This window comes from Rhinolophus ferrumequinum, chromosome 22, assembly GCF_004115265.2.
Source record: "Rhinolophus ferrumequinum isolate MPI-CBG mRhiFer1 chromosome 22, mRhiFer1_v1.p, whole genome shotgun sequence".
NCBI classification, from domain to species: Eukaryota; Metazoa; Chordata; class Mammalia; order Chiroptera; family Rhinolophidae; genus Rhinolophus; species Rhinolophus ferrumequinum.
Window position 1 is genome coordinate 43,947,945 of NC_046305.1, and position 15,165 is coordinate 43,963,109.

General features: G+C 55.8%; 2 protein-coding genes across 5 annotated transcripts; both read right to left on the reverse strand.

Moving 5' to 3' along the window:
- Positions 1-39: 39 nt before the first annotated feature.
- Positions 40-6,019, reverse strand: RHOC (ras homolog family member C). 2 transcript variants are annotated; one of them, XM_033092239.1, is made up of 5 exons: positions 5,778-6,019; positions 2,564-2,727; positions 1,938-2,058; positions 1,470-1,600; positions 40-623 (listed from the first exon to the last, which is right to left on the reverse strand). In XM_033092239.1, the coding sequence occupies exons 2-5, from the start codon at positions 2,717-2,719 to the stop codon at positions 450-452; spliced, it is 582 nt and encodes a 193-aa protein (XP_032948130.1). In that variant the 5' UTR covers positions 2,720-2,727; positions 5,778-6,019; the 3' UTR covers positions 40-449. The 2 variants fall into 2 exon arrangements, with proteins under 2 accessions (XP_032948130.1, XP_032948131.1); XM_033092240.1 differs by lacking the exon at positions 5,778-6,019 and having other exon boundaries at positions 1,938-2,054; positions 2,564-2,702.
- Positions 6,020-8,300: 2,281 nt separating this feature from the next.
- PPM1J (protein phosphatase, Mg2+/Mn2+ dependent 1J) lies at positions 8,301-13,518 on the reverse strand. Of its 3 annotated transcripts, none has more exons than XM_033092236.1 (10): positions 13,172-13,518; positions 11,715-11,829; positions 10,961-11,248; positions 10,568-10,680; positions 10,216-10,300; positions 9,557-9,675; positions 9,293-9,356; positions 9,025-9,132; positions 8,757-8,908; positions 8,301-8,628 (listed from the first exon to the last, which is right to left on the reverse strand). In XM_033092236.1, exons 1-10 carry the CDS (start codon positions 13,495-13,497, stop codon positions 8,481-8,483), a joined length of 1,518 nt encoding a protein of 505 aa, XP_032948127.1. In that variant the 5' UTR covers positions 13,498-13,518; the 3' UTR covers positions 8,301-8,480. The 3 variants fall into 3 exon arrangements, with proteins under 3 accessions (XP_032948127.1, XP_032948129.1, XP_032948128.1); XM_033092238.1 differs by having other exon boundaries at positions 8,322-8,628; positions 10,961-11,038; positions 13,172-13,516; XM_033092237.1 differs by lacking the exons at positions 9,293-9,356; positions 9,557-9,675 and having other exon boundaries at positions 8,322-8,628; positions 13,172-13,516.
- Between the last annotated feature and the right edge of the window lie 1,647 nt (positions 13,519-15,165).

Here is a 15,165-nt window from a genome sequence, read left to right on the forward strand (position 1 = left end):
CCAAGACAGGGACCAGGAAAGACAGGAAGCTGCCACATGCACGTTGAAGCTTGTGGCCTTTATTCATGCCCCCCAGGTATTGCCAGAGACAAGGCCCATGCCCAGGGCAGGAATACCAGGGGTCTAGGACTCTGGGTTCCACCGAGTGTCCTATCCCAGACATGCTCCTCTGAGCCAGGAGTGTATAAAGTGCTGGTGTGTGACATCCTCTGGGGAAGGCCAAAGGGATCAAGAGCCATGTCCCTGGACCCAGACGGCAGCAGGAGAATTCTGCTCTGGGAAAGCAGGGCATAGCCCTAAGTTCCCAGGGTGCCGGGGAAACTCAATGCAGTCCTGGGCTGGAGGGAACTGAAAAAGGGAGTCTTCAGCATGGAGCCCTAAGAGGGTGGCCTGGGGGCTCTGTCCCCCTGTGAAGGGAAGGGAGGTGGCGAAGGAGGGAAACATTAGTCTCAAAGAATGGGGCAGGCCCTCCGGCGCTTATTCTTGCGGACCTGGAGGCCGGCCCGAGTGGCCATCTCAAATACCTCCCGCACCCCCTCCTTGGTCTTGGCTGAGCACTCGAGGTAGCCGAAGGCATTGATCCGGTTCGCCATGTCCCGGCCTTCCTCAGATCGAATGGGCTCCTGGGAAGATGGAAGGTGTGAGGTCAAAGGAAGGTGGTGGCAAAGTGCTTCTCATAGGCACACCCATAAGTATAGTAACTGGAACAAATACCTCCAGCTCTGACCCCCCCATAGTAACCAAGCCCCAGCCACCCTGGGCAGCTTTGGGGCCAGGGACCCAAGGCTCTCAGGGTTACCTTCAAAATTCTCTCCCATCAACACTATACCCCACAGAACACCCTTCTCTTCCCTGAATGAGTAGCACATCTTAACTGACATTCCTGCCTCCATTCTTTCTTGCAAGCCATGCTCTATGGCTGCCAGAAAAACTTCTGTGATATGCAGACCCGATCACGTCTGTCCTCGGTTTAAAACCTTGCCACAATTATCTTTACAGAATAGTCCATATTCCTTATCCTGCCAGCTTTCTCTAATACTCCAATCCCCTGGCTGGAGATCCAGCTACCAGGTCCCCACATAAGCCAGCTCCCTCATTCTGGGCCTTCCTTCCAGCCACTTAATCGGGCCCACGCTTCCACATGCCCATGAGCCCACATATCCAGGTGCTCTGACCCTATGACCTGCATACCCCAAGCAAAATTATTACAAGCTGTTTGTCTGAGGACGGATTTTCTTCATCGTAATAGCCCCAAACTCAGACGAATAAGTTAAAATGCGAAGTGACCTTGGACAAGTCACTTCATTCTCTGATAGCTACATCAGATACTGGATCAGACACTAAGGACTCTGGTTCCCCCCCAGCCAGGTGCAGATGTGGAGGGGGTTAGGCAGTGGATACCACCCTCACCTCTAAGGGCACTGCCCTGGAGAGAAGGCCGCCTTTCCCAGCCTGGCAGCCCCACCCACCTGCTTCATCTTGGCCAGCTCCCGCCTGGTGTGCTCGTCGTGCCTTAGGTCCTTCTTGTTTCCCACAAGGATGATGGGCACATTGGGGCAGAAGTGCTTCACCTCTGGGGTCCACTTCTCAGGAATGTTTTCTGAACAGATATGTCCCCACAGGTATCGGGACGGTGCCTCCCCTTTAGCTAGAAAGTCCCGCCCCCCCCCCCCAGGGGCCCCTGGTCTCCACACAACAGTCTTACAGGCTATTCTGCAGCATATCCCCTTCCACAGCTCAACCCCTCCCCTTCCCAGGACACCCTCCCAAGGGCCAGAGTTCCCAGAGTGAAGGAGGCTAAGTGCCCCCTGCACTCCTCTCCATAGCCTCAGCCTCTGCAAATGGCTAAAATGAGCCAAGGCATAGAGCTACCTTGGGTTGGTTGATGCCAAGGGGTTCTCAGTCCTCTCCCGCCAACATCCTCACCCCCACCTCACCCAGGCTGTCGGGGCTGTCGATGGAGAAGCACATGAGGATGACGTCAGTGTCCGGGTAGGAGAGAGGCCGCAGGCGGTCATAGTCTTCCTGGCCTGCTGTGTCCCACAGGGCCAGCTCTACCTGACACACAGGGCCAGTGAGTACCTAGCCTGAGGGCCCCAGTCACACGCCCCACCCTGCCACCTAGAGGTCCTTTGAAGCCACTGGTCCCTGAGGCTCACTGAACATCTGAACACCTGCTATGTGCCAGGAACAGTGCTCATCACTCACCCAACATAAAGTAGGTTTTTTACAATCCTGAGATAACCAGTGCTCGGTCTTCGTTTAGTCTGAGTTGCCATTGTAAGCACCACTATGATTTAACCCTCCAAAACCTTCTCAAAGAGGCCTTACCATTATCCCCACTTTGTAGTTGGGAGAGCTTAAGCTCAGAGGCGAAGGGAGCCTGAGCCCAGGTTACAGAGCCAGTATGCAGAGAACCAGGAGGTGTATCTAGATGTCCTAGGACTGCAGTTTCCCTTCCTAACATTCACTGGTTCCAGCAGGGAGAGTGGAGCAAGGATACCCTGGGTCCATAGTGTCAGGGCGGAGCTCCAGGTGAGATGGGAGGGGGCTCTGCCTTCACCTGCTTGCCGTCCACCTCTATGTCTGCGATGTAGTTCTCAAAGACGGTGGGGACGTAGACCTCCAGGAACTGGTCCTTGCTGAAGACGATGAGGAGGCAGGTCTTCCCACAAGCCCCATCCCCCACAATCACCAGCTTCTTCCGGATTGCAGCCATGGCTGGGGCTGGCAGGGAAGAAGCAGTGGGGATTTTGAGGAAAGCCAATAAATCCAAAAACACTTCTCCGGGGACCCCAAGACCTCCCAGGAAACAGGCATCCAGCAAAGGGAGAGAAGGGCTTGCTCAGACATGGTCTTGCCAAGGACCAACTGTTCAGGCAACTGAGCTTGAAATTCCTCATCTCAGGGACAAGTTTCCCCCAATGGATTAGAATACAGACATGGGGGCGCGGGGTGGAAGAACCACTCACTTGGGAGCCAGACAACGTGGGACCCTGGACACTTAGAAGGGTTCTCAGGGACATGTCCAGAAGAGCCAGCCTTTATCTGCTATACATATCAGGGTTTCAAGTCAGACTTCATTTGTTGCCAGGGTTTTGGTACTTTCAAAATTTAATAATCGCTAAGGTCCGATCTAGAACACACTGTCCCTCCGCACAAGTCATGCCTGTGCCAGTCACAAATGAGCCCCTCTTTAAAATCACAGGCCAACAGAACAAGCTCCCAGGCGGTAGGTGGATAAGGGAAACTGCTGGCATTTTAACAAAACTTACCTCCCTCAGTCCCCAAAGGCCTGGAAGGGAGATGGGAGAGCTTCCTGTTTTGACAAACTAGGAAAGTGAGGCTGAGACATTCAGCAGAGTCGTGGCAGGGACGGCACTCAGAGCAGGGCTGTGTGACTATAGAGTCTGTTGCCTTTTCCACATGTCACCCCAGAGGTAGAAAGAACAGAGGCAGGGAAATCAAGACAGAAGTGGCAGCAGCCAGGTGGTTTCCCTGGCCCACCCCATCCCGGTTCCCAAAGCCCCAAGTCATACAAAGGAGGCTCAGTCCCGAAGTGCCCACAGCCCACATTCGGGCAGCCTGCCTTCCTCCCCCCTTCCTCCTGGGCCTGGCAGCAACACTGGGTCACTCAGCCCCAGGCAGGGGACAATGACCACACTGTAGGGAGCAGCACATCCACCACAGCAGAGCGAGTGAGAATAATCCACCAGGGAGTCACCTCCACCCACTCCCTGGAGCAGCCCCTCCTCCCCTTTGTCCAGTTCACCCAAGGCCCTGGCCACCCCTCCCAGTGACTCAGGGCAAGGAGTCAGCTTCCTGGGGTTTCCACGTCCTCCACACTAATAAACATCGACACAAGTTCATCAGCTCCCAGATTCCCTGCGGAGCTGAGCCTCGTGTCCTCCTCCCCTGGGGACAGGGGCTGACCTCCGGCCGGCTCAAGTGCCCAGGCTCCACGCCTGGAGGAAGACAGGGGCGGGTTCCAAGGCTGACGTAAAGTCGAGGCTGTTGGGAGGAGCCCCCAAAAAGAAGACGAATGAGGGCCAGTCCCAGCACCAACCAGGCAGGGAGTAGTTCAGAAAGGAGAGGGTAACCTGATCTCTGCCCAAAACCTGCCTTTTTCTCTGCGTCCCACATCCTGTCAAACTATGTTGAACGCCTTTACTTCCCACATACCACCACCAACTATCTCACACCCCTGGCTCTGTCTGCCCTTTAGGAAGTGAATATTCCAGCCCAAGTCTAGTTCTCTTCAACAGTGGGGTCCTGAGTGGTTTCCCTCCTCAGCACTTTCTCTCTCTCGCTCTCTCTCTCGCTCTCTCTTTCTGGGATGAGGGGAAGTGGATGTGAGTCAGAGAGAATTTATAGGAGTTGAGAGTACACGGTCACACTCTCCCTACCTCAAAAAGGGCTCTCCCTGACACCCTAAAAGACAGGCAAGAAGGCATTCACCATGCCAGCTGATCCCCTCCAAAAATGGAAACCATCCTTCCCAAAAGGGGTTCCTTAGAAGTTCTACCCAGGTGACCAACTCCTCCCTCGTTCCATTGGTCCAGCTGTGTGAAAACAGTGGGATAGCCCCAATGTGAGATGGGCAGTGTCGATGGAGGGCAATGATCAATTGCTCAAGCCTGAGAACGCAACTGTCCTCCCCCAGCAAAGCAGTTTGGGTGGCACTAGACAGTGGGAGGCGCAGGCCAGAACTCAGGGTCAAGGGCATGCATTAAGTGACCTGGAGCCCCCAGCTCAATTAGAAGACTTTCCCTTCAAACTCTGGTTGGCCCAGGCCAGCGCACTTAGGCCCAAGGCCAAGGTGGCAAGGATAGCAGCTCCCTGAGAGAAGCAGCCCCAGAGGAACTGCCCCACTGACCCCAAGAGGGGCAACCAAACCCCGCACATGGCCTGGAATGGAGCCTGGAACTCCCGGGGCCTTCCCTGAGACAAGAATGACATCCGCCACCCTCTCCTCAGTCATTCTATGGATTTCCAGATGACCCGGGGGCCAGCTGTTCCCTGCCGACCACCCTGAGGTGTAGAGAAAGAATCAGATTCCTCCTTCTCAACTTGAACACGGGAAGTGAGAGCAGAGGGCAGGACTCGGCCTCGGGTCTCCCAGACCAAACCTCCAGGATAATCTTTAATCTTTAGACAGGTTATGGAGTGTGAGGGAGAGGGCTGGAAGGGAGGAGATCCTTACACACTTACACACAGACACACACACACACACACACACACACGAGCTGGATCCTTCCTAATCTCCCCTACCTCCACCCAAGGCAGGCTCCAGGAACCGTCTAGGGCGGTGTCCACCCCGCCCCTATCCTGGCCATCCTCACGGCCGGGACTGGGGGTAACATCACTTCCACCGGGCCTTGGCCTGGACCCACACTCCACCCCAGGTCCACCGCTGGCCGCCCGGCCTGGGAGTTGCCAGGTCTGGGCGGAGACTCCCTCCCGGAGACCCAAGTTGTCCCCTCTCCCAGGCGGGCAGGTTCCAGAAGAGAAGGGACTCTGGCTTGGACACCAGGAGGCTAGAGCCCCGGTGGGGCAGTTCCCGGGGCCCAGCTACAGCCCAGGAAGAGGCTGAGCCGGCCGGACCCCCGCACAGCCCAGATGCCGCGTCCTAGACGAGAGAAGGCGGCCGGCGCTCTGGCCAAAGCCCCCTAGCCAGCCGGCGCCCCGCGCTCCGGCCAAGCGGAGAGGGGCAGAGTACTCTCCCGGGGACCAGCTCCCGGGACTCCCCGCCAACCCCAGCCCCCGGCCCTGGGTACCTTCCGTGTGGCCGCTTTCAGCTGCGCTGCGGGAGCCGGAGGCACAGACTGACCCCGGCGCCCCGCCCCGCCCTCCTCTAGCGCCGCGGCGGGGAGGGGCGGGCCCGGAGCGGGAGGCTCCGCCCGCCCACAGCTCGGGCTCTGGTCACCCAGTGGTCACCCCCGCCGCTGGCTAGGGGATCCAGGGCGCCGGCCCCCGGGGTCGGAGAAGATGCCTGGATTGGGGCGGAGTGGGCGGAGGGGCGAGGCAGATCCCTGAGGACTCTCCCTCTGCCCCGCCTCCCAGCCCCTAGGGGCGGACCGGCGTCGGGAAAGTTGAGAGGAGCTCGGGGTGGGGTCGAGAAAGGGCCGCTGCTGCCCTCCCGTGGCCACCCAGCCACCTGTCCCTACATTACCTGGGACCTCCCGGGAGGCGGGACTGGGTATAGGGCGGCCTCCGGGACGCCCAAGTTGGGGGCTGCGAAGGAGACCCACCTTCTGTTCCTAGAATCGTTGCAGCGTCAGTACAGCCCACATCATCCCCCAGCCTTGAGAACTTATGAGAATCGTTGCGACCCGGGCCAATGTCCTATACTTCACAATTCCCTTCCTTCCCCAGGCCTGGAATTTCCATGAGTTCAATTCCTACCTACCCCTCAAAGGGCACTCGCGGAAATCCAGATGCCCAGCTGGGAATTCAGTTTTCATCCGAATAGTTATTTCTGTGCCGCTAAGGGCACTGAGCCCCGTCTGACTTGACACACGAGGTATTTACTTACACGTGTTATCTCCTTCCTCGTAAGGTACCGTCTGAGGAAGCAGATGTTGCTTGAGGACGGCTACTCACATTTTATTAGCTTGTGCTCCGTAACTACACAGCTCCGCCCTTTTTCTACTCATCACAGATCTTCGGGTAAAGTATACCAATCCCCTGGTGCCTGTAAAAACCTGAGGCTCAGAGAAGTGGCTAGCCCCAATTTTTGCAATATGTATGTGACAGAACAAGAATTCAGACACTGGGGCCTGTCTGGCCCCCAAGCTGGGCTCTGTCCCTGCTGTCCCCTCTGCTCCAACCTGTCCCTTCCTGCTGGCCAGCACAGTGAGTGGCACATAGTAGGCTGTCAACAAATATTTGCTTAATGAATGTCTTAATGAAGTCTACAGACTTGAACGATCTGAAGTGCAACCCACACATTTGAATAACGAAGAAACCCAGGTCCAGAGCACTTTGGTCCCCAGGCCTCTTAACCTGCTCAATCAACATTTATGGAGTGTGAACTGAGAGCTATGTGCTCAGTTCAGATCAATAAATTCAGAATATAGACTACTTAAAGATAGCTAACAGTTATTGAACCCTTATTATATGGGCCTGGCTCTACACATGTGAACTACATGAGTCCTTACAAGAACCTTATGAGGTAGTACTGTTATCTCCATCTTACTGAGAAGCAACTTGAGGCTCAGAGAGGTTACAGAGCTGATATTGGATCTGGCACCAGAATCCAAACAGCAGGACTCTAGAACCCCTGCTCTTAACTGTGACTCCATACCGACTCCTAATACAGACAGTCATAATACAGGAGGCAGTCGTTATAGTGGGGGCATGCCTGGGCTGTGGAATACCCAGCCTTAGAGGGCGGGAGGAAGAAGTAGTGGCCAGATCATGAAGAATCTTCTATGCCACACTTGAGTTGAGTGTTGATTTGAGTCTCGGTGCAGTGAGGAGCCACTGAAACGTTCTCTCAGGGAAATAACCAACTGAGATTCACACGGCGGAAAGGTCACTCTGTTATGTCCCAAGTATATTGGGGGAAATGGGAGAGTGGCCTGGAGACAGAGTTCGGAGATGAATTAGGAGGCTAATGCAGTCAAGAACTGAGGTACTAAGGTAGTGACACGGTGGAGATAAGTGGAGAAATATTAAATACATTTTTATATAATCAACCATACTAAGTGATTGATTAGCTTGATGAGGAATAGACGGAAGCCAAAGGTGACCAACTCCAAGCTTTCTACCTTGAACAGCTGAGCTGGTGCCCAGAGATGACGAACCAGAGGTACATGTCTGTTGAGGAAATGATGAATTCGCCTTGAGGTGTGTTCAGTAAAGTGTCTGCCGAATGCCGAGGAGATAGATGGGATATGTGGGTCTAAAGCAGGGGTGTCCAAACTGCGGCCCGCAATCCATTTTTAATTGGCCTGCAGCAAATTCCAAAAATATATTTAGTTTACTTAAATAAACCAGGTGAGGCAATACGTACTTCACCTCGAGTGAGTGGCCCGGCTGTTTGTGTATTTTACCGCATAGGGCCCTTGGTGAAAAACGTTGAAAAAAGTTTGGACACCCCTGCTCTAAAGCTCAGGAGAGGTCTGGGCTGGAAGTACTGACTTGGACAAATGAGGCTGTGTGGAAGAGCAGGAAGAGCAGAGGGCAGGAGAAAGAACCTGGGAACACGACAATTTCAGGACTTGTCTGGTGTACGTTCCACCACCCCAAAGAGCTTATCGTAACCTTTCGGTTTCCAGTCAAAGTAATTAAAGACACACATTTTTTAATCCATCTGGTTTATTTGCCAATAGCTATAATTTTGGATCTAACTGATACCCCTTCTTCAGTTAAACCGCCACTTAAAGAAGGTCAGGGAGACAACTTCAGAACTTGGGCGGGTGGGGCGTAAGCATGGAGAGGCTGGGATGGCGGCGGGAGGGTCGGGGCTGAGCCTCTCAGGAGTAACTACCTGGCCCTCCCAGGGGGATGATGAAGACCGAGATGTCATCCCCGGAACCCAGCTTGTTGTTGGGGAGACGCCAGCCACGGTCCCGGGGAGCGCCCCGGGCCCCCAGGACTAGAGCTTGGGCCAGAGCTGTGTACCTGCCAGAAGCACAGGAGCACATTCACGTACCAGCATGTACATGGGAAGATACATACACAGGCCCTCATTGCTTCCCTTTACCCGTTCCTTCCCCACTGTCATCCCTTCACTGTCATTCACCCCCTACCTGTTGGGGTCATTGGGCTCATAGCCTGACAGCACCCTGTCCACAGTGGCGGCTACCTCACAGTCACTGGTGACATCCCACAGCCCATCTGTTCCCAGGACCAGCACGTCATCCGGGCAGTGCTCATATTGTGTCAGGTCATATACTCGCACCTGGTGGGAAAAGAGAGTGGAGAGGGAGCTTGCGGATGAGGACACCGGCGGTGAAAGCCAGCCTAAGACCCCCGGAGGAGGTACAGTGTGGTTAAGGAGGTCCCCATATGGCTCACCTCAGGGAAGCAGGACAGGAAGGGCTTGATGGGCAGGGTGGAACTGCAGACCTTGAGGTTGTGGTCTCCTAAGCCCCGGGTCACCCCAATGGTGGCCATCATTCGAGCCTAAAGGAAATGAGGCAGGGATGCTGCTATAGCCCTCTCCCAGACTCTCTGAAACAGTGGACCCTCCCACCCCTGCCCTGCCCTCAGGTAGAACCTCCACCTCCCTAGACAACTTGTGATGGGTCCTCCGGCCCTCTCCCACCTCTATCATGGAGTTTACCTTTTTGCCCTCCCCACAGACCAGAGGAAACCTGAGATCCTCCAGCTCGATCTTTTTGTAGGCCCTGGGGAGGGGGGGAGTAGAGGAGGCATGACCCAGGCATCAAAGGCCCTCTCCCCTAGGAGCCACACCCCTCACACAAACCCCTAAGAGCCACATCCCCCAAACTCCCAGCCCGGCCCAGCCTCCAGCTTCCCCCTTGCTGCTGGTGAGGGACTGCTTGCGTTACTATGGGAATGGACCCAGCTCTGAGGGAAGTGTTACCAGCCGGTCATGGTCTGGTCCCGGTACAGCATCCTCTGACCCAGCTCCTTGGGCTGAACTCTTCGAGGGAACTCGAGGTGGGTGAATTCACCCCCCAGTAGCTCCGGTTTCATGAAGCCCTGGGGTTGGGAGTGGCCAGACAGAGCAGAGGGCCAGGGGCCATGAGGCTTACAGCACACCCTGGTGTATAAATGATCTTACTTGGAGCAGACCCTTAAATGGAGTTTACAAGGTGGGGTGCACTGTCTAATATTAGCCTATATTAACTCATTTACTGCTCACAACAACCCTCTTAAGGCAGGAAGTACTGACGCAAGTTAAGGGAATTGTCCAAAGTCACACAATTAGCAAAGCACTCGAATCAGGATACAATTACAGACAGTCTAGCTCCAGAGCCAGTGCTTAAAACTGTAAACCCCTCTCGGGCCTTTGCCATTCCCTCCCCACCAATGACTCCACTTCCTTCCTCAGCCGGGGCCTAGAGGGAGCACCTGAGCGGCCCCTACTCCTTCCTGCTGCGTCCTCCACCAGCTCAGCCCTGTACTCCTCCCAGTAAGGAGCTGTCTGTCTGTGTGTTGGGAGGGAGTCCCTGGACATAGGGCACAAACAGACACAAAACTCAACAAAGAACAGGGGTAGGACGTTTGGTTCCTACTTACGAGCAGCTGAAGACGTTGGCGCTCAGTCTCCGGGGTGAATTCCCGAGACATTGGAATGATTTCACCATTCCGGACAATGATAGCTCTGCCCAGAGAAAGAAAAGATTTGGCTTTGACTCTCCTCAGATCGCTCGTGGAGAATTCCAGAAGGGCCAGAATGGCCCTTAGGATCCCGCACCCAGGCCCCCATCTTTCCTCCCCTCATGGCTATTTCAGGCCCTTCCTTATGTCTGTGATTCTTTCTGACCCCTTCCATTCTTTGATTTTTTTAAACACCCATCACCTCACTCTTTTCTGTTACCCCATTCCACAGCGTGACCCCTGCAACCATTGTCAACCGTCCCCCCCTTACCTGCTGTCACCTGCATTGGCCACGTAGACCTTGCCTAGCAGATACACCACAACCAGTGCACAGCAGCCCCCCTCCACTTGGTGGCCACGCCGCTCTTGGGCCATCTGCTCATCCTGCCACGGGAGGAAAGGTCGAAGGGGATGGATGAAGAAGTTCCAGGCATACAGCCACCCCCCTCTATTTGCAGAAGCAAACTGGCCCAGCCAAGCCATACTGGGGGAGAGGAGGGAGGACATGGGTGTAACTCCCTTCCTCCCTCCCCTCTGAACCAAGCTCTGCTCAGGCTCTCAGAGGTGTTGTGGGTTCTCAGGGTCACCCCCTCAGGCCACCTGGATTCCACATAGAATTCAGAGTGTCTGCCTAGCAGGCCCTTGGCCCGGGACACCCACTCACCATGACATGGAAGGCATTCTCAATGGCCCCCACTACCAGGCTCTCATGAGTCACTTCTTTCTGTGAAGACCAGCAGGACTGAGGACCAACCAAGTGAGAGGGATCTGAGGAACCTGGGGCCCCCGGGGTAGAGGGGAGGCAGAGGGGAGGTGGCGAGGGGTCCTGGAGTATCTCTACTAGGTCCTTTAGCTGCTCCCGAATGTGGCAATGCAGGAGCCGGGAGGCCATTTCAGCAGCTCCACCCCCTGCATGCCCATCAAACAGTCCCCAGTAGTAGAAGCACAGTCCCTGGTGGAAGAAAAATTAGAGGTAAGTGATTTTGTGTGTGTGCGTGTGTGCGCGCGCGCTCGCATGCGTGGAGAGCAAGCCTCTGGGCATCCATACATACATCAGAGAGGAGGTCAAAGCTTGGTAATAAAGGCAAATTAGATTTCTTCACTCATTCACCAAGGGCCTACTTTGTGTCAGAAAGTAAAACATCAAAAACGCCAAACTCAGAGGATAAAAGGCGCAAAAATAAGCGTTGGTAATTAATTGAATCATCTACATTTTAAATGAAAAACTAAACATGCATACTGATGTGGTAGAATCGAACTGATCAATGCCAAATAAAGGTTCTGTGCCCGACGGTAGAAAGCTAGTGAGCTAGAAGGCAGGTCTTCCATGTGTCTCAGATTTAAAACCAGATGCCTAGACTCCCTGGGGAGAGGTATCACCCTGTTTCTGGAGGTTAGGAAGGGGATCGGGGGCTTACCTGGCCTTGTCTAGGCTCCCCAGGCACCCCTGAAACACTCCTCCGACCTTCCACACACACCACTTCACAGCAGGCCTGGTCCTCATTGTGCCGGCTCTTGCCAGCGTTGATGACCCTGCCAAGCCAGATGACCACATCAGGCTGGACACCAGACCAGGTCCTGGAATAACCCCCACCTTAGACATACACACTCTGGCCTGCTGGCCAAGCTGAGAAAGGTCATAGCCACCTGGGATCCAGGCCAGAGGGAAGAGAAGGGAGGCAGGGCAAGGCACAGGGCATACTGTCTGGGTGTCAGGCCCCACCACCTTCTAGAAAAGACTGCAGCAGCACCTGCCTGCCTCAGGTCCTCCAACCCCTGGCAAAAGGGGCACCCCTAATGGTGCTGCCACGGGAAGGGGCCGGTTGGGGGCGCAGGAGGTTTTTCTTCCCTGCTTGCCAAGATTCTACATCCCATCCTGAAACCTAATCGACTCTTCTCATGCTTGGTGCACAGCACTCCACCCTCAGGATCACACCCACCTTTATGCTAAAATGATCTAGTGAAAGTTTCTGCTGCTTTGGCAATGAGGAAGTGCTTCAGCCCAGATCCAGAAAGAGGAACTGAAATAAGGTAGAGGTGGAAGCCCACCTGAACTGCGCAGGAGCCAGTAACACCACCAACTCTTCCCAAATACTAGGAAGCTAAAGAGCTAGCGGTGGGGCCACGGGTCCATCAGCAACGACCCTCAGCGACCTCAGCGCCCCCCTCTCCCTCGGTGCTCCGCTTTCCCAGCACAGGCATTAAAAATACACGTCGCCTGGGAGCAAGCCGGCTGCTCCCACCGGGGGATCCACTTCCTTGCCTGGACAGCACAAGTCCACGTGCCGAGAGGCGTCCAAAGGGGACCCTCTCGCTCCCCCCGGCGCCCCCTGCCCCCGACCCAAGGGAAGTCCGCGGCCGCCAGGTGTCGCGGGCTATTTCTGGGTGTGGAGGGGGAGGGGAACCGTAAGAGGAACAGGGAACTGGGGCGCTGGGGTCGGGAAGTCCGGGAGAGAGTCTTCCTAGCCGCCACCTCCTCTATTAAAAGAGATCCCGTCTCCTTGAAACCCTTCTTCCCTTAGCCATTAAACTGCCGGGCTGCGACTGAGAACCGGGCTGCGACTGAGAACCGGCCAACTCATCCTTCGCGGGGCCCTCCGCCCTCCGGGCTGTCGGAGGGAACAAGGTCCCGAGGCGGTGCGGGTGAGGGTAGTCAAGGAGCTGGAAGGTCCTGAGGAAGGCTGCACCGACTGGAGAAAGGGCTGGGAAGAGGTGCGGCCCGCAGCCCAGAGGATAGCAAGGGTTCTGGGGAAAGGGAGCTGCTGGTACCCAGCGCAGCGAGAGGAACGCGCCCCAGCGCCCCGGATGCCGAGATGAGGAGGGGAGTGGGGGGTGGGGCTCCCATCCTGGTTAGGGTGCCCCCAGGGGCGCTCACTCGGCGTAGCCCGTGCTCCAGGGCAGGCGACGGCCGGTGTCCGGGGGACTTTGCACAGCCCGGCCAGCGTGGTCGTCAGCGCGTCGCAGTCCCCCGGGGCTCAGCTGCAGAAAGGTCGGTCGGGAGAAGCTCGCGCGAGCCTCTGCTGTCTTCGGGGGCGCCGTGCTCCCGCTCCCAGCCCTGGCGGAAGGGCTCTTGGGCACCTCTAGAGGGGCGGTGGGCAGCGCCGAGGTCGCGTTGGTTAGGTCGGGAGACTTGGGGCGCGGGGGCGGGGTGCCCCCTGAACTCACCAGGTGCGCCACGGCCGAGCGCACCCGGCTTAGCATGCTGCCTCCCTGCCCCGCCCTCGGCCGCGGCCCCGCCCCAGGGTAGGCCCCGCCCCCTAGGGCTCGCGTAGGGCGGTGCTCGCTCCCGCCCGCTCTCCCCAGCCATTGGCTCCCGGCGGGCAGGGTGGTTCTTCGGCAAAACTCCCTCCTGTTCTGGGCCACCCGGGAACCGCCCCACTGGCTCGCATCCTCTCCGCGCCAGGTTCTGGCTTCGCCCCGCCTCTGTTTCTTTAGGGGAAGAACGGTCGGTAGTTGTGGGATGGGGAGAAGGGAAACCCTATTTCAGCCGTGCCCTAGATTAGTTATCAGCTAGACTCTCCCGATTGTGACGCGAGGGTGCTGTCTCCTCGCCTTCAGTTCGTTGTGGCCAGGCTGCCTGGAGGGTGGTGGTGTTGATGACCTCAGAGCGAAACCGGGCGACTGCTGGGTGTGAAGCACCTGGTGTGACAACACCTCTGGCGGGGGCTGCTGGAGTGAGAGTGAGGGCGAACGAGCTGGGTGTGGTGTGGAGGTGGTGACCACGCAGGCTGGAGCCGACTATCCTGAATTGGGGGTAAGTTCTCGGGCTCCGTGAACACCACCTCGATCCGGGAGAGCGATTGCCACTCCGACTCCACTTTCTTTCTCAGGTCCCAATTTTCCCCATATTTAGACCTCTGACCACAGCAGGACTAGTTAGTAAATATAACAACTACCATTCGTTGAGGACTTACTACGTGGTAGGCTCTCTGCAAAGTACTTATCGTATATTAGGCCATTTATACTGCACACCAACCCTTCAAGGTGGGGTGTTTTTTTTTTAAAACCGACGACGCTCCTGTCCTTTTACGTGACTTGCCCCAAGAGGTCACACAGCCAATGAGAAATTCATACCCGTGTCAGTTTCCAGACGTCCAAATCCGATTCTATCTTAAGAACCAAGATGATTTGTCGAGATCAGGGAGGAAGGGTTAAGAGGGAGGTGAATGGTAGAGAGAAGAGTGGAGGTTCCTCCTCTCCCACCCTCCCGCCTCCTTCAAGGCAGAGGCTGAGAGCAGTCTGGGGATGCTGAACAAATTATGTGGCTGCCGCCAGGGGGAGACAGAGGCCAGTCTAAGCTTCCTGCTTGAAAGGGGAAGAGTGGTATCCGTGAATTGATCACTAGGCCTCCACAGACACCTACTACCCCACCCACTGTCCAAATGGGGACAAGGCCCTTGTGGCCCTAAGGCAAATCGGGGGTAGCCCTCAGGGACCACTGGGCACCCAGTTCATGGTTGGAACTCCACTGCTGGGCTTTGGGGGCAGGGTGCTTCCTAACTAGGACCTTCTCTGTTCCTGGCTAAACTGCACCCCCAGCAGGGGTGGCTTTCCTGGCAACTTCCAAATAAAAATCTCATAGTGATCATTCAGGTTTTTAGACTTGCTATAATTGTGTCTGCACTCTGGGCAGAGAGAGCCAGAGAAAAAGAAGTCATAAGAAAAAAAAAATCAGTCCCCAGGCACACAGAGTGGCACGGGCAGATAGGCACATAGAGAACATGCTTCTGCTATGGGTATTTCCCTTCTGTTTGAGAAAAACTGGAACCAGCGCTCAGATTCATGGCATAAACAGCAGCAGCAATCCAAAGACTGAAGAAAAAAATATAACATCCTGGCTATTTTTATTATTTAGTGTTTCTGGGACAG